This window comes from Aedes albopictus, chromosome 2 (assembly GCF_035046485.1).
Source record: "Aedes albopictus strain Foshan chromosome 2, AalbF5, whole genome shotgun sequence".
NCBI classification, from domain to species: Eukaryota; Metazoa; Arthropoda; class Insecta; order Diptera; family Culicidae; genus Aedes; species Aedes albopictus.
Genome location: NC_085137.1, coordinates 35039264 through 35066922, shown reverse-complemented (window position 1 = coordinate 35066922; position 27659 = coordinate 35039264). Strand labels below are relative to the sequence as shown.

The window sequence follows — 27659 nt, the reverse complement described above, 5'->3', positions numbered from 1 at the left end:
TTCGTCGGAATTGATGGCTCGAATCCAATTAAGACAATGACGTTTAACCTAGTTAACCCAAGCGAACCAACTGAAACAACCGCAACTCGTCTCGTTGTCGGTCGGTTTCATCATTGGCCCAGGCGGGGAGTGTGTATGTGTCACTGCCATTCGGTATGAGAGGGATCAATGACGTCGATTTGAAGCGAGCCCACTGTCGTCGTCGTGGCTCCCTGGAAAATTCTTGTGCGTAGACGCGTCACGTCGTCAGGAAGAAGGTATTCATCCAAACGAACGAGTTGCCCGTGCAAGTACATTAGTTCCATCTATTTGGTTTCTCGTTTGCACCTCGATGACGAGAGCCAGCAATGGGTTGGCCCGTTCCGTGTGAGGTCCAATGCAGTCCGAAAAATCTGGGCAGAACAGATGAACTCTACAGAGCCGGGCCTCCGCCGCATTATTTCCGGATCTTCATAAAGCCCATCCTATTTATCATCGGTGGTGCAGTTGCCATCCGTAATGCGATGTGATGCGTGTGCTGTGCACACAAGTGTTAAAAGGGGTGTGTTGAAAAAGGGATACCGTCAAGGCACCATTCACCGTGGATCTAAGAGAATTCGGGGCAAATAAGGGCTGTCATTTGACACCAGTCTTATAAATATTGTTGGTGCCGCTTTTAATTGCCTTCATTATAGGTTAAAATTAAAGCAATATCCACAGAAGTGGAAAAATTTTCACAAAATTTGGTGATATAGTACAATTAGTAAAGGGTAGTAGGGTCGCATAATTCCGTGGTAGGTCACCACACGCTAAGAAAATGTTACTCTAAAATGAGTAAGATTCACATAAAACTGAGCTAAACTGGAACAGCTCAAAAACTGAGTAAATTGCATTTCCAGCGATAGCGCAGGCCCAAGTGCAAAAATCCAACTGGTTTAAGCCGTATAATATTCTTCGCATCATCAAGAATATTATACGGCTTAAACTGATGAGATTTTCGCACTTGAGCCAGCGCTATCGCTGGAAAAAAAATTTACTCAATTTTGAGTTGTCCCACTTTAGCTCAAAAATGAGTGAATTTTCTGACCGTGCATTCACCGTGTATGAGAAATTTTATTCTACTTTGTTTAAAATGATCAAAACAACCCAACCAAGGGAATTTTCTTTGTTTAAATTCATTTCAAGTAATAACTTGCAAGATTTTATTAGAAAAACAAATGTTCAAATTTTCGATTTTTTTCTAGATATATGGGACAATATGGGGCACGGTGAATGGAGACCATTGATTTTTAGGGTACCCATTTACCGTGCCTTTTTGTTTCAATTAAAAAGTACGAGTAATCCGAGAAGAATTAACCGTCGATTAGAACGTGGTTGATTTGGTTTTCTGTTTGATGGTCGGGTGATCTCCAGGTGGCTTTGTGGATATCTTTGCGGAGGAAGAAGGTGCTTCGGACTACCATACCACGGGAGGCTGCAAAGTTTACTTAAGGCGAAACTGGAAGCATTTCCTCACTTTCTGGTTTTTGATTTTTTATTAAATAATGAAGCAATATTTTCAAAATCGGTTTTCGTGCACATGTAGAGTATGGATCAAGGTATCTTCTGATTTTTTTTGTAGTGGAAAATGTTTTTCGTTTTTGCAGAAACCATTTTTGAACAAAATTTCACAAAAAAATGGTTTATGCAAAAATGGAAAACATTTGCCGAAGTTTTGATTCGGCCGATTTGGCAGTGAAATGGCTGACACGGCTGAGCCATCGGTTCGGAATAGTGCTTAGTGGCAGCGTAGTCATACTAAATCGTCCTGATGTGGTTTTCAGAGTGTTTTTTTGTTGAAGTGATCTTTACGGAATACAGCCGGAAAAGTGAAAAAAAAACGGTTTGACGAGGGGTGGAGGAGCGGTTGCAGCATGCGTGTTCTGCATGAGTGTCCTACAGAGGAGTTGAGTTTTGTTATTCTTAAAAATGCCGTTTATAAGAAAGAGAAGTGAATTTAAGTGAAAGATGCGGAATGTCCTCCGAATCTCAGTTTGTGTCGAAGCAACGGTGAGAAGTGTTTGTGTTGGTTGAAGCATTGCCCACAAGCAAGTGGCCACCGTGCCCCGTACATCCGGGAAACAGTGCAGTGATTAGGGGTTATTTCAATCAAAATGAAGAAATGAAAGCTATGCCGGGGTTGTTTTTTCCATAACTAGAATTTACTTTTTAACAGAAATGTCAAAAAGTTATATCCCACGAGCGTCAGGCTGGTTTGATTGGAACCTGAGTAAAACCATTTAAAGCGGATTGGTTCGGAATGTGGTGTTTATTGTGTGAATAATTGTATCTCATTTCAAACAAATGAAGAGTTTGAAAAAAAATTTAAAGAGTTATAGCGAATTATACGAAAATTCAGTGGCCCGCAAGCATTCAAGTTATGTGCATGTGTGTGAATGTGTGCTTTCAACCTTGACGGTGGACCAGGCACGAGAACCAACCGCACGCCGGATGCAACAAGGATGCCAAAAGGATTTACCGGTGAGCCCGTTTCAAGCTGTAAAAGTAGTTTGTTATCATTGATATTGTTGTTCCTGTGTAAAACGTCTCTAAGATTATCACTCTGATTTATTTATTTCAATTCATAAGTAATTATTTCTTTAATTAACTACACCCATTTTTTCTTTTGGCACGGGTCTGGTTTTTGCTTTAGCTCAGCCAATTTTCAACCGATTCTCATGAAACTGTGTACACATGTAAACACGATTAGTACTATCAGTGTACAGAATTTCATGAGAATCGGTTCAAAGATGACTAAGTTATAGCAAAATAACGACCCGTGCAAGAAAAGAATCGAGTGTAAAAGCAGCAACACTGCAACATACCATGAAGCACACTTTGTAAACATTATTTTGTTGTATACTGCCATATGTGCTGGATTTCCTTTGCAAATGGGGCAAACATGCGATTCACAGAAGCATATTTTATATTTATTTTGGTTTTTACAATGTTTTTTGCAAACAAGCCCTTTTATGAAAACACAATATTGTTGATATTGTACTCTGCATATTGGTACGACTCCACCTAGCAAACAAAAATCAATAGCTTAAACACATATGTCCGTTTTCATGTAAATAGTCTTGCATTCAAGTACCTTCTAAAAATATCCGATTAATTCACTTTTATAATTAAACTCATACACTATAATACGCCAAAAATGGTAGAAGAAAACTTCATAACAATTCAAATTAGTATATTTACAGGTTTATTGTACTTGAAAAGCAATATCATCAATAACTTATTTATTAATTTAAAACCTTCAGAATGTTTTATGTAGTTTATGGAAAGCATAGCATTCAAACTTAAATTTTGATCTGGCTGTTTCCAAAAAGAAATATTTGATCAAAGCAGGATCAATATTTGATATAAGTTGCTCTATTTTTGCGTTCTGTTTTATTGTTACTACTTATAAACGTTTTATTCCAGGAGGATTCAGGTAAATATCCCATTTCATATAGGATGGTTCAGGTATATCTATAATTTTCCTTTCCTATTTCTATTTCAGATTTGAAATCAAACACCCAACAAGGATCAAGTTGTGAAAGGAATCAGGCACCAACCAAACATATTTTGTGCACCTGAACGTTGACCAAACGTTTTCTTTGATTTTTACCCTTCCACTAATACCCAATTCCCGTGACGCCTAGGCCTGAAAGAATGTAGAGGTCTCTATGTACTTTCATAGGTGTCCAACTGAGCTTCCTTTCCCATCCCTCAGCTGTCGCAAGGACGTGGCCAGGACAGTACTCGACCGTTGGAGGATTGCGTCAATCTTGTCTAAGAGTCAGAGATTAGTCCCAAATCTTTGTGCTATGGTAACGGACAAAAAGGATGCAACCCTCATAACAGCGATCCAGGGCTGTACCACCTACGAATTTGTGCGACTTGCTTAATGCTAATGCTAATGCTAATGCTAAATGGAAAACATTTGCCACCTCAAAAAAAAAATCAGAAGATAACTTGATCCATACTCTACATGTGCACGAAAACCGATTTGGAAAACATTGTTTCGTTATTTAATAAAAAATCAAAAACCGAAAAAATTAGAAAATGTTTCCAGTTTCACCTTAATGTTGTAGAACAACAGTGCAATTATTTATGCAAGCTCAAGGATGCTACAGAGGTACCAGATATCTATAGAATACTAGCTGTACCCGGCAAACGTTGTCTTGTCTACTGCGTTTTTTGACGTTTCAAGTTTCTATCCAAGACCAAGTATCCGGTCACAAAATGTATGGAAAATCAATTTTCAAAAACTCTCAGTTTTTCCATGTTTTTTGCCTCATAATCCTTCTTTGGGTGAAAACTAACAGAACAAAACAAAGACGATCAAAATCGGACCTTCCATTTGCAAATTATGCGCGGTCCCACGTATGCCACTGCATTTTTATATATATAAGGAAGATTTCCAACGAATAAATTTTTATATGGAAACGACGTTATTTGAGCGGTCGAGTTCATAAATGAAAGAAATCGTAAGTGACTAAGCCAATATATAAGTAAATAAGAAAGATTGACTTGAACAAACACTATTTTATTCGATTTTCCATTCACCAGCTTATATTACCTTATCAGACAGACTAAGGCCTTAGTCTTAGAGCGGAGTCGACGAAACGATTGGTTCGACGAGGAGTGCAGAGCGGTTCTGGAAGAGAAGGATGCAGCGCGGGCGGTAATGCTGCAGCATGGAACCCGACAGAATGTGGAGCGATACAGACAGAAGCGAAAGCACCAGACCCTTCTCTTCCGGGAGAAAAAGCGCCGCCTGGAAGAAGCGAAGTGCGAGGAAATGGAACTGCTGTGCCGTTCACAAGAAACACGTAAGTTCTACCAAATATTAACACTACTCTATCTGGAGAACTTGAGTAGCGAGCGAAAACCCTTCCCAGCCCACTGGTGATGAGCTACTGGACCATGGAGTAATAATTCAAAATTCATCCACTAGGTGGCGTTGTAGTCAAGCACGTTCAGACTTGTATCTTGAAAATCAGATTGCTTTCGGGATTCCTCTAAGAACTTCTGCAAGGATTTTTGAGAGATTTCTACAGGAACTACTTTTGGGGAATCATACAAGGATTCTCACAAGAATTTCCCAAAATTTCATTAGAAATTCCAACAGAATATATGTATTCCTCCGGGGATTCCTCAATGTTTTTGGTGAGATATTCTTTTTAGAATTCTGCAATGAATTACTTTATGGATTTCTCCATGATTTCTTTAAAAGCATTCCTCCAGAAACTGCTCCTAAAATTTCCCCAGGATTTCATTAGTGATTTTTCAGGGACTGCGGCCGTAGTTTCCTGAACAATGTTATCCAGAAATCGAGTAATTTCTGCAAGAAATATTTCAGAAATTCCTCTAGTGAATAAGATTTTGAAAAAAAAATACTTTTAAGACTTCAGGAATTTTTTCTCCAAAACTCTACCAAGAATTGTGGCAAGGACTGTCGATTCTTTTCGTAGTTTTCCCGTTGAAAACGGTCGGTCGAGATTTTTTATTCATTTTTTTTAATTATTTATTTCTCTAGAAATTGTTCTACGAATATTTGCCAGGATTTCTCTTGAAATGTCTCTAAATATTTAAAGGTTTTTTTTACGGTAATTGCTACAGGGATTTCTTAGAACTAGAGATAGCTGGAGCTATTTTTTTAAAACAAACCTCTAAAGGAAGGATTCATCCAAGAATTTTCAAAAGAGAATAATTTGAACATTCCTTCATGGTTCACTTGATTTGAAATTTAGGTTTTTTAAGACTTATTATTTTTAGGATTTTTTTGCAACCATTCCTTCTGTGCTGTTTTCCGTAAATTCTTCAATAAATTTCTCTGGACATTAATTAAATGCTTTCTTAAAACATTTCTCCAGTGAACTGACGGCGACACACTCTTTGCTAAATTAAGCGATGTTTAAGCTATTTGTTTTACGTTTTTAGTGAACCCTCGATTATGTAAAACCTTGATTTATGTTCTTCGATTTTATGTACGTTTTTTAATGTTAAAATTTCAAATATCCTATCAGTTCCAAATTTGCAGTTTTTATTTTGAAATGCAGAGGTTTTCAGCCTTTTGACACGCGGAGCACTTCATATCAATAAATAATTTTGTGGAGCACTCATTATAGCGCCAAAGCATACCTCATGACATATTTAGTTATGCACATTTAGCTTAATCTCATACTTCCCTTTCTAACTTCATGTTTATGCATATCTCTCACTTTGTCGATGGGCGGAGTATATGGGGTGATTCTATGGCGATATATTTTGATAGATCCATTAGCAATGACACAAAGTTGTTGGCGAATCTGAGGAAAATTATTAATGAATCCCGGAAAGAGTTTTTGAAAATAAAAACAGAAATGTTGTAAGATGAAATCTCTGTGTGAATTTCTGCAGTAATCTCTACAAGAATGTGTTGTAGCCTTTCCTAATAAGAATTCCTGGAAGAATCTGTGTAAAAATTCTGAAGAAATCCGTGGATGATTTTCTAAGACTTTCTAAACAAATCTTTGAAGCAATTTCTGGAAGAGAAATGTCTTGAAGGAGTATCTAAAGGAATGTGAAGAAACCTTGGGAATTTTAATAATAATTTATTGTAGAATTTTAAAATTTTGAAAGAGTTCTGAATTTCTGATTCTTAATGTATTTGTGAATCATTTTCAACAGAAGAGGGCTCATGGAAGGTTTTCTAAGGTAATGCTTAGAAACATTCCTGGAAGAATCTCTATAATAAAAAAAAGTCTGAAGAAATTCGTGGATTCAATCTATGCAAAATTATTTTAAAAGGAATTCTTAAAGTATTTTCTAAAGGAATCTAGTGTATACAACGAGACCGAACAGCTCAGACGGAGCGTATTTCAATGGAAACTGACCAATATATGTAGTTTTATTGTTTGAATAAATGCAGTTTAAATAAAGTGTAATGTTTGTGAAGGTTGTGAAATGAACATTAAATAAATTGTGAATGGTGAAACTCAATGTTTATCCTGACAAATCTTGAGGAGACTACTATTAAGGCGCTAAAGAAAATCTCCAACTATCCAAAGCAACGATAGTGTCCCCATCAGCCCGAACCCAGGAATCACTATCGTAAAATCCAAGCAAATACAGTCCACATCGGAAGGCAGGTAAGGACCAGTCCCAAAACAAAGGGGTCGTTCAAATATTACGTAACAATAGGAGGAGCGAGGGGTGTCAGTGCTGTGTTACACTTCATACAAAATTTCAAAATTTCCCGTACTACAGTTGTTACGTGGAGTAGAGAGGCGTTCTAAAATTTTCAAATTTAGCGTTACGTATTATTTGAATGAACGAAAAGAGACATCACAAACAGATGTATCATTGAAAAAAAAATAACATATCATATATCGCAAGATCCTGACTACTAGTAGAGTTGGTGTCTTCGGCAAAGTTGCTTGCTTGGGCAATGGCTTACAGATGATGGACCGTTTGATTTGATATTTCACCACAAGGCGGCGCTAGTGAGCATACAAATATAACATCTCATATATCTCAGGATCCTGATTACTTAGAAACATGGTGTCTTTGGAGTTGTTTGGTAGGTTAAACATTCACAGTTGATGAGCCATTTGATTCGAAACTCTGCCTTTGGGTAGCGCTAATGAACATGGACAGTTTATATTTGTCGTACATCGGGATACTTATTATTTAAAGAGATTTTTTACTGTAAATTTAGAGTATACCAAGAGATTATGACGTCACACAACCCGACATAGTGGTGCTAGTTAGAATTTAAGTTTTATATCTTAGAGGAATCCCGGAAGCAACTCCAGGGGAAAATTTGCATCGTGGGAGGAATTCCAGGAGGAATACTGGGAGGAATTCCGAGGGATCCTTATTTGAATTTTTAGTTGAATCGCTGGTGGAGTCCCTAAAACAATCCCTGGAGGAATTTCTGAAAAAAAATCCGAAGGATAAGTGGATTTCCTAGATAAAGCCCTGGATGAATCTTGACAAGGATCACCGAAAGAATCCCTGTATTAATTTAAAAAAAAAGCCCAGGAAGAGTTCCTTCAGAAATTCCGGAAGTAATTCATGATGGAATCCGTATGAGAATCCTTGGAGCAACCATCGATGGAATTATTGGTGAAATTTTTTTAGAACTCCTGATGCAATTATTGGAACATCATGAAGCCATCCTGAGAGAATCCCTAGAAAACACCCGAATCCCTAAAGGAATTTTTAGAAAAATACCTGAAGAAACCTTGGAAGGAATCAAGTGAGGTGTTTTCGAACATGGTTTTTATTTCAAATAAGCTGGCTCTCAATAATTTGTGCGATTATGTCAAAGATGCTGACTTTGTATGTTTTCACTGGGCCAAAATTATCAGTAGCAGGAGCGCCATCTAGTGAGATGATTTAAAATCAGAGATTATTAAAATTGAAAAATTACATTCATATAAATAAATCTGCCGAAGTCATCAACTTAGAACATTTTCTCTCGATCGAGATATCAAGTATCTAACAAATGTATATTACATTTTTGAAATGTGGGTCGAAAGTCTTATCCATATGTATTCTTTGAAGCTATACTTTCGCCACCTGGTGATTTAGTTCTGAAGTAAATTATCCATCAAATAAGAAGTATTGGTATTGTTTGTCATATCAAGACATTTACCTCAAAAGAAGTTAACTTTTTTGAGGACGATTGTCGCTCAGGGTATCTAGGATGCTGAGCAAATATGCACGCAGGAAAATGGCGCTTGTTTAAAACAATAAAACGCATGGTTGATTTTCAAACTGAGAATTTACTTATTCCAAAGTTATAATGTTTTCATTTAGAGTTTATCGATAAAAACAACCGATTACCATCATTTCATTTAATGTCCAAAATTTCATTTGTTTCAACAAAACATGGTCCGAAAGCACTCACACATCTATAAAATGCTTACCCCAACATCGCCACAACGAAGAAGGTATAGCAAATCCATCACATCAACTTCCAAGTGCAGCTTTGGCCGGGATGGATAACGCGCAGGTACTCACGACAGCATCCACAAAAAGTTGAGCGGTTTCGCCTTTTTTTGTCTTTTTTTTAGTCGTTCTCCTCCCCATCCGCATACCGACGGTCTAAAAATATTGATTGATTGATTTGTCTTTATTAAAGAGACTTTCAACCCTTAGCGGTCTAAAAATAGATTTCCGAGCTGCCGCAGTTCCTGCCGGGTCACATTTCGGGTTTGTTAGTGGCAAAAGTGCAGTCGTTTGAGTCAATCCATTATTTCATGTTGAAAATACCATATCTCTGTTTGTTTTAACAAACTGTCAAAAATTTCGACAATTGAAAATATTTGTATTATCAAACAATAGAACAGTTCAGTTTAAACTAGAAAACAGTTTCTCGCAATATTAAACTGAAAAATCGGTTGATTTGAACTAGAATTTAATTGTTTTTACAATTTTTTTTCTGCGTGTGTATCTTTTAGCGCCAGCTTGCAGAAAAACATTAGCATAATTTTTATTATCAAATAGACTTTGATGTATTAAACATTTTTATGCAATTCAGTATTAAAATTTCTATTTTATACTACTCATTTCAGTATCATAATGACTTACTTTTCCGTACCGGTTCATTATGCAACTGAAATGAGTTGCATAATGCAAAATAGTTGCATAATGTTCATTATGCAACTCATTTGAGTTGCATTATGAACATTATGCAACTCAAATGAGTTGAATAATGAAAAAATCATTGCATAAAATTTTGTATGGAACTCGTTGCAAAACTCGATTTTTTCAGCACTCTTCGTATTTATCCAACTCGGCAAGCCTCGTTGGATAAATGTACGACTCGTGTTGAAAAAATCAACTTTTTGCAACTCGTTACATAAATAACTATTGCCGAAGACACGCATTCTATGCATTTAGAATATCAAGATATTCAAGTTTTCAATACGTAATTTGAATACACACTAACGCCATCTACTAGACTAAGTTCGATTCAAATAATTTATCATAAGATTGCCCTTGGTCTGCAGAACAATTTTGTCGAAGACAGCATTATTCTTGGAAGTCATGACCAAAGACACAATCATTTGGGCCGTGGAGTCCAATGGACCCCAGGGGTACAATATCGCGGTGTAGTTTGAAGGTACTGTCAAAATGGGGCCGATTTCAAATTAGAATGTATGTATTGCATAATCAAACTTTATTAGTCGAATTCCACTGCAACGGATGTAATACGGATCCCTGCCCAATCGGTCCCACGCTTAAGCATGGATGAAGACATCAGAATAAACATAAATCCAAAAATGAAGGAACTTTTTCATTGTTGTCAAAACTTCTCAAAAACTATTAAGACCTCAAAGTTACGTTTAAAATATGATACACGCCCCTGAAATTGCTGCCTGTTGCCGGTATGATAACCGAAAACCAAAACCTGTAGCCATCAGCAGCACAGAACACCACCACAGTTCCGAAAGGTAGCCAAAAATCATAACGGCCCCAGCCTGAATCTGACAAGCTTCCCACATGCGGACAGTTCGGTCAGCCTATTCGGTCATACGTATTCATTATAATGGTGATTCTAACGCTACCTGATTCAGGGCAACACAACCTGACCAACCAACCGGATGATGTTTCGTTGTTTTGGACTTGTACTGAGAGGCGTCTTTTCAAACGATGCGATGATGCAACACTCAGTATTGAGGTCGTCCCTGCTGGTGTACAGGACATTGCATACTCACCCAATCAGACATTTCGTGTGTGTCCGCATTTCTATGATGATAATTTAAAATTAAAATTGTCGAAACAACGGATGATGCAACCATAAACATGATGCAGTTAAAATATGTGCCTGTGGATGAGAGGAGGAAAATGTCGATTAGAATTGGACGTTTCATTCGCGGAGGTAATGTGGTCAAATGGACCGCTTCATGCCCTTATGATAAACATGACACTTGATTGTGAATAAATTTGTTAGATTATATCTAATAAGTGTAAGAAGAATCAATGTTACCCATGTGCAAAGAACTGTACAAGCAGTTTGTATAAACATTGATTTCGAGTGTTACACTTCAAGAACGATAAAAATTGCATCCCCCTGCCTGCATATGTACTCACCTAAAAGTGGAACAGCATCCGACGTGGCTGGCATTGTTTCAGCAACCATGTTTAAAAATACAGTCAATGATAATAAAATTGTTACACCTGGTGCATTCATTCGAAATTTCGGTCCCCCCACCAGTCCGAGTCCAGTGAGCATCACGTAAAAACGAACGTAAAAATGTTAAAACAAATAACAAAGTGAGGGGGCGAAAAAGAGCAGACAAAAACGCGGATAATTAATCCTCGGATTCTGGAAGCTGACTGACTGGTCCTCTTTGGTGATGATGGGGAGAGAAATGGGATGAGGGGTTTTTAAGGATAAGGGATGGAAGATGGCTCATGGTTCGCTTTGGACACGCGAGGTCAATTGCAGCCAGCTTGTGTCAATTACCACCGTCAACCGAGCCGAGTGCGGAAAAATGTGCTTTTATCGCAAAATTTCAATTTGATGCTTTAACCGGCACCGACTGCGCTGAGTAAACCAAGAAAAAAAAATACATTCCAGCGGCGCTTCCTAGAAGCGAAAAACAATTTCATTTTCACTGACTTCACAGTATGGCTGACTGGGTGGTATTCGACATTTAAATTCCCTCTGATTGTCTTGAATACAGATATGTTTTGAAAGAAAGTAACAAAATAGGCGGCAATTCATTGGAAAAAGTAATGGGATGCATATAAAAAATAGACCAATTTACTAAAAAAATCATGAAAATAATGAAACCGCTATATTTTTTTCTCTTGTTAATAATTTCAAGTTAAGTCAAACGTTTTTTAGAGCTCATTATATAAGTCATAAATGGACAAAATTTCATTGCATTCGGTTCATTGAATCCGGAGATATAATAGCTCAAAATTAGCAATCGGATAATTCTACCTTTTTCTAAAATGCTTATAACTTCGTGCAGAATAGCCCGATATTTTCCAAATTTTTTCCACTGATACACAACTATAGTTGATTAACTGACAGTAAAAATTTGAGAATAATTGATGCACTTTTCGAAAAGTTACAGCTAATTGGACATTTTTTGAAAAGTAAAAATTTTGCCTGTCCCGATCATTTTGTCTATCCCCTGTACCTCCAAGGATTTCTCCAAGAATTACTCCAGGGATTCATGCAGGGATTCCATCAGGAATTCCTCCAGAGATTCCTTATGTAATTCCTATATGGATTCCTTAAGAAATTCCTCCAGAAGATGCTTCAGAAATTCCTCCAGAGATTCCTTCAGGTTTTCCTCCAGGACTTCCTTCAGCAATTTCTCCAGCGATTCCTTCAGGAATCACTCCAGGGTTTCCTACAGGAATTCCACCGGGGATTCCTACAGGGATTCCTTTAGCAATTTCTCCAGGATTCCTTCACGACGTTCTCCAGGGATTCCTTCAGGAATTCATCAAAGAATTTCAGCAGGTATTCCTCTAGGAGTTCTTGCAGGTTGTGGATCGTATTCATTGCTCCCACGCAATCCAAGCTAGCAAAATTGCCTCTGAAAAGCTAGTTTTTGGAATGCATTTGGCTTTCTCCAATTTTATAAATTTTTTGTTCAATTCCACTTTGGTAGGAAAGAAGCAAATAACGATAGAACTTTACAAATTATAATGCCGTTTTGAAAATTCCAATTTAAAACGTATATGTGGGTGTTCTATTGAACAGTACTTCCCAAACTGTGCGCCGCGGCGCCCTGGTGCGCCTTGGACATTTCTCAGGTGCGCCGCAGGCTCCTGAGCCAAACACAAATAACAAACTCTTATTATTAACGATGCAGGACATATTTTTTTGTTGTTTTTGTTCTGTCTAGTAAAACTGGTGTCGCCTCACACCCTTTTTTGTATTATATACCAAAATTTTGCCTTTTTGAGGAAGACTTGGAAAGAAAGTCACTCAAAGGGTTTTTTTTTTCTTTTCCAAATTTTCAAATAAAATGTAAATTTTCCAGTGTTTTCGAATGATTTCCGCTATGGATTTTTTTCAAATTTCTGGAGCTCTAAACATTTATATTGAGATTCTGAAATTGTCATTTGGACTTTTATATGATTCTGCTCGATTTTATCAATAGCTTGAAATTCAAAGTGAATATTAAAGGGAACTTCTTTGAAGTTCTTTCCAAAACAAATACAGATCATCTTCTTATCGTAAAAAAATCAGTGACAATTTATGTATCGATTTCGTGCATGATTTTTTGAGTTGTGTCCCTCTTGCACGGATTCAAAAACAAATATATCTAAGTGTAGAATTAGCTCTAAGTTAAAATACACGTAAATAAAAAAAATAAAATAAAAAAAAATAAATATCTTACCATCACTGTCACGGCCATCTGTACAATCCATTTGTATCTCTATTTTTCCTAGAATTTGGTAAACTGCATACTTTACTTATTAAAATTGAAAGTTTTGCGTTGCAATCGATCCGGAAATTTATTTATTTTTGTAAAGCTCTGTAAATTTTCAAGCACCTTTTCTTTAAAAAGCATTTTAGGGACTTTTTTTGAAAAAGAAAACATGGCATTGAAGGCTTTTTTATCGGTTTCTATTGAAAATTTTGTATCGAAAGTTTTAAACCATTGATTTTTTTTTTTGGAAAAAGTTGTGGGTGCGCCGCGACATTTTTGAAAATTTCGAAAGGCGCCGCGGTAGCAAAAAGTTTGGGAACCTCTGCTATTGAAAATCAAATTTTTCAGGTACTTCGGATTACAAATGTGATTTTTACATACATTTTATTAAGTTTTATTGACATATGTTGTTGGGAGAACTTGTAGCAAACAAGTTTATCTTCCAATCAGTGCTAAATGAATTATTTTTCGTCAAGGTTTAGTGCAGTTTTGAGTTTGCGAAGTTCAAAATAGTCGAAAAACACAAAATCGATTTGATGCACCTTTTAATTTCGATGGATTTCGCTGAAATTTTGACCAGTGACTTCTTTTTGGATTTCAATCAAAATATGGGGGTGGACTTGAAAATTAAAGAACACTTTTGATAAGTGGACAGGTCATATATGTATATTTTTGTTGGCACTTAAACCTTGGACGTACCATAGTACAATTGTCTTTAAATGACTTTCATACTTATTATTGTCTTTATTCAAGACCGCCTTGGAAAAAAAAATCTTGGTAACTTGTATCATGGTACGACATCCCCAAAACAAGAAAGGGACAAGCTACAACTGAATGGAGCGTTTTAATGAACTTGAGTTTGTTTCTGTACGAAGTAGGACGGTGTATAGACAAGGCGAACTTAACGCGTAAATTGCAAATGAAATAAGATCACAATAAGTGAAAACAACATTGTTTCAGAGAAATGCAGAATAACTGAACCAATGGACCTTCTTATAAAATTTCTGATGGGAATAGCACAGTTTGCACCGGAACCTATTTATTATAGCCCAAATTTCAGGGTTGTCAGAATGAAGTAGCCGTATGTTAAACTTACATTTTTTGCTAAGACAGGGGAATGAGCACGCTCAGAACTTTTTAATGTGGATGGATGAATTGGATATAAGTGCCCAGATAGCAGCAGTGGTAATCGCGTGGCTTTTCAGCAAGCCAATAACTAGGATGACGGGTTCGATTCCCGGACGGTCCATGAACTTTTCGTAATGGAAGTTTCCTAGATCTCCTTGGGCATAGAGTATCTTCGTGTCTGCCACGCACGATCTACCTCTGAAAAGTAGTCATTCGCAGAAGAAGTTCTCAGTCAATAACTGATAAAAGACTTATAGAACACTAAGCTGAGGAGCAGGCTGTGTCTCAGTGAGGACGATACGCCAAAAAGAGTAGGAGAGGAGAGGTGGGTGGATTGGATACGGAGGAAGGTCGAACGAGTAGAGTAGGAACAGGCTTGGATGGATGATGACCAGAACCCAGAACGTCATCGTTGGGAGCGAACCTAATGATAACTTTTCTCCGGAATCTGGCGGTAGTGTGAATCCGAGCAGTGCCATCGACGCTATCAGCACGCACGGGACGATCAAATTAAAAAAATAGTACAACGTCCGCCGCCGGATGATGATGGCGAATGTGATATCGATGTAAGGCTCCGGACAGCAGTTGTAGTAGATTTCGTTACGTTTCCCCGGGACGCCTGCAAGAATATAGTGGAAAAAATAACGGTCAGATAAGCTGGGATGAGATGGGTTGTTTAATATGAACAATTGTGGTGCCCTTGTAAAGGTTACATTATGACGTAGTTAAATCGGATCAGTATATACTCATGAACGAATTGAATGAAACATTTCATTAAATGTTCAAAGAGTTCTCAGTTATACAACTATGGGAGTTGTAGCGACATGCTGAAATTAAGTTTTTCGTCAATCCGTCTTCCTAAAGCTCCAACAAGACAAATGATTTGTTTCGCCACCGTCTCATTCGGACAGGACGATGAAATCTCGTAAATCCCCGCGACATTCGCTGTTCTGATACGCCACCCCAAATTGGTTTGTGGTTTCTGCTGAATCCAAATCCGTTTTAGTTTTTTTTCCTCGTTCAGCCCTTTATTTCATCACCCATTCCAGCAGCAGCACACTAAAACCCGAATCTGTCACCAGCAGTTCACCGTCGCTTGCCGGTTCACTGAAACATTTTAACAACGCGTCGTCATTCGGAAAACGTTTTCACTTTTTACAGATTTCAACCACCAATCCATGGTGGTATTGTGCATGTTGGCCGAGGGAAATAGGAATCGCGGTTACGGATGAAGGAGTACAATTGATGAAAACCGCGTGTCGGTGAGCCATCTTAGGTCGTTGTGTCATGAGTTTTAAATCTAACGGAAATATTCGTTGTAGGGGAATTACACAATAAGTGATCACTTGAGAAAACTTTACCAACCATTCATACTCTCTGTTGGGTAGACTTTCGGACCTCGATACAGAATCGCACGGTGTTTGGTGTGCCGTATTCTTAAAGCTAAGAAAGGAAAATTTATTAATATGGTAAGTTCGAGACCGGTGTTAATACTACTCACAATTTGGTCTTTCAATTCCGGTTTTGCCCAACAAATTATACTTCTCGCTGTTCTTCGCAAGATTAAAGAGCAGTTTGCCTAGTGAAGGTATCTAATAAGATAACAATCCAGATAAATAGTTTCAGCTGAACTTACGGTACAATAATTGTGATTCCTTAATATAGCAGAGGTTAGAGATGCAATGTTTGGTTGTGCTAGCCTATATAAATGAATTCATGATTAACTTCTAGTTAACTAAGCTATTTCAATCTTCTTACGAGGTATAAACGAAATAACTCAGATATAGGCACTCGCGCACAATTCCAAAATATTAATAAATTAATTTATGATGTAAAATACAATATTTGCGAATGTTCTGAATACATATCACATGCGAATAGACAATGTTTTTAATTTCCTTTTGACCGTTGTGACGTTTCCTCAGTCAGAGACTTCACATCGATGTCATTTTTGACTGGCGTCGATTCAGTGCTGCCAGTGTCGTTAACACTCTCCTTTATGTACTAATCAAATACATCAGAAGTTTTAAAATGTATTGATCAATACAGAAAATACACAACCACATATCTGTTACGAACTATAACGTTAATGTATATTTCACTAAAAATCTCCTTCCGGGAATCAGCAGAATGCCTGAAATAGTTGTCTGTTGTGGGAAGCGGAGTAGCATTCCGGATGATGGTGATGAAGGATGACATTGCACATAGTTTCGATGCTTTTGCTGGCAACTGTTGCTGAACAAGCGGTCCTAGATGTAATTGTTGGAAAAACGATTTCATGATCGTGGTCGATGTAGTGCAAAAAAATGTGTGTTCTTTGAAAACTGCAGGTGCAGGGTCTGTCAATAAGGTTGTAAGGCGATAAATATTTTGCTATTTTCATAATCTAATCGTACGAGCACAATTTTCCGCGTGTATCACAATTTTATTGCGCTCCAATGTCTTTAATAATGGGGATTTTTTTTTTATTATCGTACAAATTGGTACGAAGGTTCTCAGAATTTAGTGAAATTATATATATATTAGAGTGGGTCAAGGTTGTATGAAGAAACTTTAAATTTGATCTTATCAACCCGGAACAACGTCATTAGTTAGATCGTTTTGGACGAAAAATTTCATTTTATGAGAAAAATGCAAAAAAGCACGTTTTCCCATACTAAATTCCATACAAATTTCAATCGCAATGTGGAATACGGAGAAGCAACCAATCACTCCCAAATTTTGCACAGTTGCTTTGGACGCTAAAATGAATCGAAAAAGCTTTGTTCCGAAAAATCGACCTTGGTGACCCAGTCTAATACATATATACAGGGTGTTAGGTTCGTGAGTGCAAACTTTTTAAAGGGTGATAGAGGACCATAAATGGTGAAAAAAATGTTCAACGCATATGGTCAAATCTCAACCGTTACGTAGTTATTGAACTTTCCATGTTTTTGATTATTATTGCCATAACTGGCTATAACTTTAAAATAATCAAACTTATCGCAGTTTTTTTTACTCTAATTTGAAAGATTATTTAATTTTCTATCAGATGGCATCTTTGAATCGATTTGTTTAGTTAAATAACTAAGTTTTCAGCTGACGAATCTACGAAACGAGACCAGAGCGACGAAGGACACCCACACTACTGTTCCGATGGTTCAATCCATTGAAGGATTCGTAGTAAACCGTTTGACGCAACAGTTCACAGAGGAACAATTGACACACCTCAATAAGGGGTTAGGATATGCGGTTACTTCGAAGCCAGACGTGGAACAGATCATCGTGGACATGGAAACAGCGATCACACAGAACGTTAACATCAAAGACCAAAACACAGCCAGGAAAGTGTGTCTGTGTGTTCATGGGTAGTGGACGCCTTTTTGGCGATAGCCCATTTAATTCACCGATATGGGGCTGTCCATAAACCACGTGGTCATTTTTTTGGGACCCCCCCACACCCCCCCTCCCCCCCCCCCCGCGTGGTCATTTGTCCATACAAAATTTTTTATGTGTCCATACTAATGATCATTGGCCGAAAGAATATTTACTTTCTTTTTTGTTCGTATAGATATACTTATCATAATACGCAGCAAATATTTGAATCGAACGCGTCTCGTGAATACAACAGTGGTATTATTACTGCATTTCGCATTCGCACGACATCTTGTGTGCCTTTGGAATGATCCGATCCGTCTAGTGTTATTCGTATCGATGTGATGATCTCTGTACACATGCCACTACAGATGCATCATATAACGATGCAAAAATGTTAGCGGTGCATGGAACATTTCTGTATGCTATATCAAGTATGTGTGCCTATGGAGATGCCGTGTATATTACGAATTGTTCACGAGCTGTGTTTGAGTTTTTGGAGAGTTACTCTTGACACGAAAGCTCTCATCACAACTAATTGTGTTGGTGCTAACCAAATTCCATCGGGTCTAGAGGCAATCTGATTGAAGATAACCTTTCTTTTCTCTTTGGACGTTTTCGAAGGCTGATCGTTTTGTTCGAGCTATTAGAAAAAGTTTTGCCAATATGGCTGATTTTCTGGGCAATGCATCTGGAAATTCGGAACAGCAGTCTGGGTGTTCAAAAGAAGTATCTACTGGACATACTTTTGAGAAACCCCAGAATGCTGGGAAAGAATTACCTATTGCAGCCTCCTCTGCATCGACTGATGATGTTCAAGGTAGTTCTTCCTCTAGAGGTAAAAACTACGCGAAGAACCAAAGGAAAAAGCTTAATCACAAAGCTGCTTCCTCAGGTAAAATGCTTCTTTCTGATGAAAATGCTAATTTACGATCTTCATTACGTTTTCAGATTAAGCTTAAGAACGGCTTTTTCACTGACGTATTGAAGGACGAATTACTTAGCGACCTTAACGTCTTTTTGTACCAAACGTTACCTGACTCGGGAAGCCATGACTGGCTACGGAAGAAGTTGGTGGAGATTAACGAGACAGCAACTGATGGTTTAAATTCGTTTTTGAGCCATTCAGTCTTCATACAAACAATATTTGTTTGCGCGTTCCTTGGAATGCGAAAGAAAAACTGAATCAGGCTGATGTTTTGAATCGGATAGTTTTCCAGAATCCCTCGATTTTGGCAAACTTTTGGAAGATCAACAACGTCAAACAAAAGGAGAATGGATACCGTCTATTCTTCTGCAGCATTGGCGATGACTCAGTTGATCTCCTAAAAAAGCAAAAATTTATGGTGAACTATGGTTTCCACAAAATTTCTGCTCATCTTCTTTCAAAGAAGTAAGCTCCCATCGAGTTCTTTTTCAACATATTCAAAAATCACGTTCTACTACAGTTTGCAGTTGAATGGTTTTTGTATGGATGTTGAGATATTGAATGAGTTTCAGTATCCTTTCGGGGGTATTGTACTGGATTCTTAACTATTGTACGCAGGAATAAAAGGAACTCATTCTTCTTTGGGTTTCTTTCATTCCACGTACCAACTATGCAACTATGCAGTTTTAATAAGCATCTCATTGGGGGTGTTTATTTCAATATACTTACCCCTTTTTCCTTTTCATCCATTCCTTTTTTTTCTAGAATCCTTCCTTTATTCCCTCAATCCTATATTTTCCGTCGGGTAAGTGATGAGATGGCAATGACGTGCGAGGCACAAATCTCCCATTTGGAGGAGAACGTGCCGCCTGAGCCAAAATTCTGATACCCTTATTCCATTGAAGGATTCGTAGTAAACCGTTCGACGCAACAGTTCACAGAGGAACAACTGACACACCTCAATAAGGGGTAAGGATATGCGGTTACTTCGAAGCCAGACGTGGAACAGATCATCGTGGACATGGAAACAGCGATCACACAGAACGTTAACATCAAAGACCAAAACACAGCCAGGAACATCGTAGCAGACGCCATCAAAACAGGACAGCGCAGTTAGGTAAATTCAGACGAGACAAGGATGGTAACGGAACTTAAAAAGAAACCAGTATACTACATGAAGGCAGACAAAGGTAACGCGGTTGTTATTATGGACAAGAAGGACTACGACGAACAGATGGAGAAGAAGATAAATGAAGGACCATACAGACATCTACGAGTAGACCCACTACCCGGACTAATTAAGCTGACAGACAAGACCCTGAAAGACTGTAAACCCATCATCGGAGAAGCTCGTTTGAAGGAAGCAAATCCCATTCTTCCGCGGATCAAAGGTCTTCCCAAAATTCACAAACCCGGTCATGAGATGCGAGAGATTATTTCAGCTGAAGGATCTCCTACCCACAAATTGGCTAAATGGTTAGTCAAAGAGTTCCAAAGTATGCCAAAACCCTTCCCCACCAGTTCGATCAAGAACACTCAGGAGTTCACCCAAAAGTTGTTGGAATCAGGATTATGGTTTCTTTCGACGTCGCAGCACTATTCCCAAGTGTCCCTGTAAAGGATGCTCTTAACTTTCTCGAGGATTGGTTACTACCCCAAAAGTCTGACGCAGCTTGGAAAGGAAAAGTTAGGACTTATTTACGTTTAGCTAGACTGTGCATGGATGAGAATTACTTCCAATTCCGTGGACAGTTCTACAAGCAGACCAACAGTGCCCCCATGGGAAATCCCCTATCCCCATTTCTATGCGAGCTTTTCATGGCAAATTTAGAAACCAAGCTAAAGGAGCAAGGTTTACTTCCGGAGAAATGGTGGAGGTACGTCGACGATATTTTCAGTGTGATCAAACGGGAAGCTTTATCTAAGGTTCTAGAGGTCATCAACAATGTACATAAGGATATCAGGTTCACTCACGAGGAAGAAAAGGAAGGAAAACTTCCATTTTTGGATCTATTAGTTAAGAGGGAAGACAGTTCATCGTTCGAATTCGAGGTTTACAGGAAACCTACCAATACCATGCGTGTCATCCCCTATTCGTCGAATCACTCCTTCCAACATAAGATGGCAGCTTTTCACCACATGGTTCACCGAATGCAGACTCTACCTCTAAGCGATGACGGGAAGAATAAGGAACTAACTCATATATTCGAAACAGCGAAAATCAACGGATACAAGGAGAGGACAATTCAGGCCATCATCGACAAAAAGGAGAGGTTGCGATATCGAGGTTCCCTAACAACTCTTACCCCTATTTCAGAATCTTTGAAGCGAGTATCAGTCCCCTTCGATCAACACATCACTAATAGTTTTCGTTCTAGGCTCAGAAATTTCGGGATCGATTTAGTATTTTCTAGCAGAAGCAATCAGTTGAAGACTTCGTTAGGCTCTACAAAGGATCCGGTTAACACCCTTAACAAGGCTGGCGTTTACAAAATCAGTTGCTCCCATTGTGATAAGCCCAAGTAACACAGAAAACATATTTTAAAATCAACGTATTAAAAGATGTATTATAAATGTCGTATATCTGTATAAGAAAACAACTTGTGTTAATATTAAGCTCCATATATGTTTGTGAATTACAAACAACATAAATACAATTTGTTTTCCTCATCGACTTCAATATGTATAAAATGAAGCGATTTTACTTGTAAAAAACATTTGTAGAACACAAACAAATCGTGATAAAAAAATCATTCTTCCAACATTTAACTTGAACAACTTCAGGTGTACTCTGCACTCTGCTCCAACTGCAAGGCCAGAACGGCAGTAGAACCTAATCGCTGATCCACCCGCGTCAACTAGAGTTTTACGCATTACAATGAACTTTTTGGCTGTAATTCTCTGATGGTAATGCTCTTTTTCTCCCCTCAGCATTTCATCAGCACCGATAATAGCTGCTGGTTACCGACTGTTGTACAGGATCATCCGCCAGCGGGTTTGCAGTGTACTGGGGTTCTGTCGCAGAGATCCGATGCACTCAATCGTCATTTCAAGTATCCTCGTGCTGCTAGCCAATTGGGCGATTGGAAATGAATTTCCTCACTCGCAAAATATTCTGTACGCGTTGACCAGGTTAATAGTCCACGATTATGCTAAGAAAGCTCGCGGAAACCAAAAATTGACGAGGGTGATCACCATAAACAAATTAACCCTCTAATACCCAATCCCGCCTTTAGACGGGGTATAGTTTGAGCATTTTTGTAATTTTTGTTTCGTGGAAAAACAAATTTTTAATATTTTTGGCTGATATTGAGGACTGTTCTGTATATCTCAAAATGGTTTTCGGTGTATTTTAAAGCGTATTTACATTATTTAAAAATAATTGAAAAATTTATGTTTTAGCCACCTTTTAGAAATCATTGATTATTTTGTATTGAATCGCTACAATCAACATGTTTTAAATTTTTCCCAAATCATTCTATTCTTGTTTAATAATTTAAGGGAATCGAATACACTCTAAAATTATTTTCCTTAAAATTACACGGAAAATAAAATTTTCTGCGAAAAAAATTTAAAATAATAATATTTCAACAATAATCATAAAATCTCAAAATGTTTTCATCTCAAAAAATCCGTTCCCCAAATTGGCTTCCAAGAAAAATATAAAAGTGTGGGGATGTTCAAAAACAAAAATTACAAAAATCAAAAACTGAAATTCACGAAATCGAGAATTAAAAAGAATTATCTTCCAAAACATGTTTAAATCGATTTTAGATGACGAAAAATGATATTTAGATCAAAATCAAAAATTTGGGTATTAGAGGGTTAAACATCACGATGATTGACAATAATATGTTGACATTTGGCTAAGCTCTAACCTCACTAAAGAATAAGTTATATTATGGTTATTCCAATGTTGTAATGACATCCTCAAAACAAAATTAATATTTTGATATGCGCGTGTTAAATTAACGCTATCAAGACGTATTACAAAAGTTGATGACACATGCCCCCACAATTCATTATTGGATTGCTATCATAACGCAATTTCAACGTTGTTTCAACTTAACAATGAATATGAAAATTTATAGAAATGAATATGTTTTTCAGCAACAGTACCGGTCAAAAACAAGTTAACATGTTCTTAATTGAAAAGAAAATGTTAAACAAAATTAGCCTTATTATTTCCTTTGTTTGCGAAAAAAAACTATTATTATCAGTTCTAATGTAAAGTTTTGATAATGGAATTTCATTAGAGACATTGTCTGTGATAATCATCGTAATTCAGATTGAAAGTTTAATCAAAATTGTGACTATGATAGTTTATAGCATTCTGAACGGCACTGTAGGTCTTTCGAAAAGTCTGCCATATTGCTTCTGCGTGTGGATTTACAATTGATATTAAAAAATCAGTATTATTTTGTTGGGACATACTATGTTTCTAGTTCAATTCAGTGGCGCATAATTTACGGGTGACTAAAAGCAATGATTCCACGATAAATCTTGAATCGCATGAAAAACATCTGTACTACCATCGAGTAATGCCCATTTCAGAATTTGTTATCTGAATAGTTATGAAAAGCCAATGAATCCATCACTTAGAATTTGTTTTGAGATTGAAGAAATCAAATGTATTCAAAAATATTTATTTTTCTGACATGTTCTACATTTAACATTGGTGTTTTTCTTGATTAGTTATGATCGTAAGTAATATAACTCAGAAAAAGCTTAGTCTCAACATCTCCATATGGTATGAAATATAAGTGTATTCTCTAAGTTATATCACTTGAATGCTGCCTATTTTCAACTACTTAATATGATTGTATTATGATCGTATTTTATAAGTTTGAATTGCAAACAAATAACTGAATTACAACTAATAATTACTCAAGCGTATATTTGAACATACCGCGGACGTCATTTTTGGTACTATAAGTGTATTCGAATACATATTATACAACTTGTGAGATGTTTTATAAGCCGCCATTTTTTGCGCTGTGTTGATGATATAAGTACACGAATTTAAGTAAATTTAACAAGAATAATACTTCTCAATAAGCATTAAAAGTGAATTTTTGACTGTTATATAACAAGTTGTGTTACTTGGGAGGTCTACGTTGGTCAAACAAAACGGTCTTTGTAGGTTAGATTCAGGGAACATATGGCGGAGGTAGGAAAGGCGCAGAGGACAGTGAGTAGAGGTTTGGAATACGATTTCAGGTCGAAAGTTGCTGAACATGTCTTTGAGGAGGGTCACCCTGTAACTACAGAGGATATTCAGATTTTGCGAAATGTAACTTCTCCTTGGAAATTGGATGTTGCTGAGAGTCTAGAGATATACAAACAGGTACCTAACACGCTGTTGAATAAGGAATAAGGCAATGGAAGTTCGTGGCTTTTCAAATTATTACCCCCTAAGCACTCCGTTAGGGCGTGCGTCTCATAATGTACCTGTGATATATGAACTTTGTTTACCTATCCTGTGCTGGAGGAAAATGTACCTATTCGGTGGTGGAGGAATTTTTTGTTACTTATTTTATGGTGGAGGTTAATATAGATATAAGTTTTTGCATGCTCGAAAAAAAAAAACTACCTAGATTAAGTTACCTATTATTTTTACCTAAGATGTATAAAACGTGTAGAATGCGATGGATCTCTTCAGTCGAGTCAAGTACACGACACTGAAGACGACCTTACAGTTGAGGTCGAAATACGTATCTGTCAAAGGATGCAAATTCTTAGTGGAATTCAAAGGAACAGTACTTAACGCGATTTTCTTTTTATTTACAGATATTCCCCTAACAAGCCCAGGTTAATCATCATCAAAAATATTTGTTTTTGAACTTTTTCCGGACTTCGAAAATAGTTTTTTTCTGACTTTTCCAACCGATTTTCCTCAACGGTGGAAAATTTTGTGGAAAACAATTTACATTTTGTATTTTTTTTTTGAATTTTCAAAAAAAGTTCTCCACGTTGTAGAGCATCCACACAAGGATAAAGTCATAGGGTCAAAACCAAATTGAATTCTTCAGATCTCAATGATGAATGTTTCCAAAGACCGGAACTTATTTCGACAATCGGCAAAAAAGATATTAAACAAATTCTCACTCGCATGCGCATCTTCTTACACGATGTCCTGCAAGGTGTGCAAGAAGCTAACACGCATACTATGATTGCGTGCCAAGTTTTGTCGGTCGAGCTGTCGTCTTCTGTTCAAGCATGCATGGATGAATATTGATTAATAACTTTTGACTCGTGAGTCGAAATGAGTTGCGGTCTTCGGCAACATTCATCATTGAGATCTAAAGAATTCAATTTGGCTTTGACCCTATGACTTTAACCTTGTGTGAATGCTCTACAACGTGGAGAACTTTTTTTGAAAATTCTCCATAGTAATTCCCATACAAACCTATTTTGCTCTTGGGCCACCATTAATTCACCACCGAAATGGCTGAAAATTTGACAGGACTCTAGTTTTGCACCAAGGATTGTAATGAACATATGGGAGCTTTGAGTTTTTAACATTTTTGAAGTTTGAACTGCCCTAGTGACCAATTTTCAAATAGGGTGGTCCTCAAAATCAAGGGTTTTAAAAACTATAAATTTAAAAAAAAATCATAACTTTTGAATCAGTTGACCGATTTGACCAAGAAAACATAAAAAATGCACATTTTTTTACCCAAAACCCAATTTGTCCCCTTCAACGTATTTTTTCTAACGGGTCAACTTATTTTCGATCAACGACGAACCCACCAAGTTTCACAACAATCGGAATTCCACTATATCGTTTTTCTATGGAACGGCTGCATATATATATGAACCTACCTATGAAAAAAAATTTCATCAAGTTCTAAGAACCTTCGTACCGTAAACCGGGGTCAAATTGATCTTCGGGTCGAAATTTATCAGACGGATTTCAGTTAGGCAGAGCATATTTTAAATAGTTTTCTTTCTAGTATCGTACAGCTGGAAACATATACTAAACAGTACTGTACGGAAACTATTTGAAGTAGGCTTTATCTAACGGAAAATCGTCTGATCAATTTCGACCCGGAGATCAATTTGACCCCGGTTTACGGTACCAATTTGTACGATGATAAAAAAATCCCCTAAAGACACTTTACTGTAGTAGTCAAAAAAAAAAAAGAAATCACATATTTCCATAAAAACTTTGAACGCTTATTTAACATTGTAACATTGTACCAAAGTGAAATAAATTTCAAATTTCTTTTATATTTTTGGGTGATGTTTTATATGATGTATTTATCTGGATATTCCTCAAAACCAAACTCGCATTACTAAAAATTCGTTGTTGGTATTCTGGTACCGTAAACCGGGGCCAAATGAATCAGTGGCTTGGAATTGATCAATCAGAAACTAAATTATGTTCCTTCCCTAGAAACTTCTACACCTCGTTATGATCGCAAACTTTTTATGTCATCTAATACATGTATATCTAGAGATGAGTATTGACTTTTCAGTTTTCAGAAAAAAGTTAGTCTAGCATAAGAATCTGGGACCATTTGGACAAGGAGGCCTGTTTGGGCCACGTGCCTCTGTAAATCGGACGATTTTGTACCGTCGATTTATCTTACCATGTACATAATTGCAAATCCATTGGTGTGAAATTGAGTGCGGATATTCTAATTGATAAGGTGGTACAGTCCTAGACCGCTGGCGCTGTTATGGTTGCCTCCTTTCCGTCTAGTACCAAAGCACAGAGACTTGGGACTTATCACTGACTTTAGAACAAGATTAACGTAATCTTCCAATGGCCGAGAGCTGTCCTGGCCACGTCCTTGCAACAGCTGAGGGATGGGAAACGTAGATAAGTCGGACACCTAAGAAAGATGTAGAGATTTCTATGTTTCCTCAGGCCTAGGCGTCAAGGGAAATTGGATATTGTTATTGGAAGGAAGAGTCAAGTCCGTAGGATACGTTTGGACAACGTAGTGCTGTCATGGTAAAATCAGAGCTGGTTACTCAAGAATTTCAAATTTCAGCGCCCCATTTACTGGTACCCCCTCAAGGAAATAACCCCAAAACTGCGCTTATTTTAGAAATATTCCGAAGAATTTCACATTTTTTGTTTCAGCAATTGTCACTTCTAATTCTTCTACCGATTCCTCCTTGTACACATACAAAATGTTATCATTTCCCATGCTCCGCAAGAAATTTCATGGTTTATCCATTGTTTTCCGGATTTTTTTTACAGAAAGAAAATTTTGCAGGATTTCCTAAAGTGATATCAAAATTTCAAGAATTCCTCCAAAGAGTGCAGGTGTCTCTCTAGAATGCATTACTGTACATGTTTTTTTTTGTTTTTCATAATTTCTCCAGGGATTCCTCCCGTTCAAAATTTGAGCGAAATCGATGAAGTCGACGAGCTGAAAGTTGAAATGTATGCAGAAATCTTAAGTTTTCGATTTTTGCCGCTAGGTGGCACTGTTCAGTTAATAAAACCTTTATACTCACCGAGTTTTTATTTATACGACATTTTTGCCTTTCTCGTACACCAAAGTGTACTGAAAGGCTATATGTAACTCAAAAAACGAATTTTCGATAGAAGGCTCGGAGGATCAAGGCACATATATCAATCAACTCCGTTCGACGAATTGAGATGATGTCTGTATGTGTGTATGTATGTGTGTATGTATGTATGTCTGTGCGCAAAATAAGTTCACTCACTTTTAGGACACTTCCCATTGGCCGATTTTTTGGATTTTGGCATGAATCGAACCGGAATTTTACCGCATTGTTTGCTATTGAAAATGGTCCGGATCGGTCAAGGCGTCCCGGAGTTATGGCCATTTCAGTGATCCGGACCAGCATCGGTAGAACTGGCC

General features: G+C 37.3%; 1 protein-coding gene across 2 annotated transcripts in view; it reads right to left on the bottom strand.

The window, feature by feature from the left end:
- Nucleotides 1-27659, bottom strand: part of LOC115268599 (neuronal acetylcholine receptor subunit alpha-7-like) — a 437921-nt gene that overhangs the window by 45358 nt on the left and 364904 nt on the right. For both annotated transcript variants that reach the window (XM_062849461.1, XM_062849462.1), the window contains exons 8-10: nucleotides 14956-15150; nucleotides 11095-11181; nucleotides 10719-10828 (exon numbers count right to left, since the gene is read on the bottom strand). In XM_062849461.1, the coding sequence (XP_062705445.1) occupies nucleotides 10719-10828; nucleotides 11095-11181; nucleotides 14956-15150 (392 nt within the window). The remainder of the gene's footprint in view (nucleotides 1-10718; nucleotides 10829-11094; nucleotides 11182-14955; nucleotides 15151-27659) is intronic.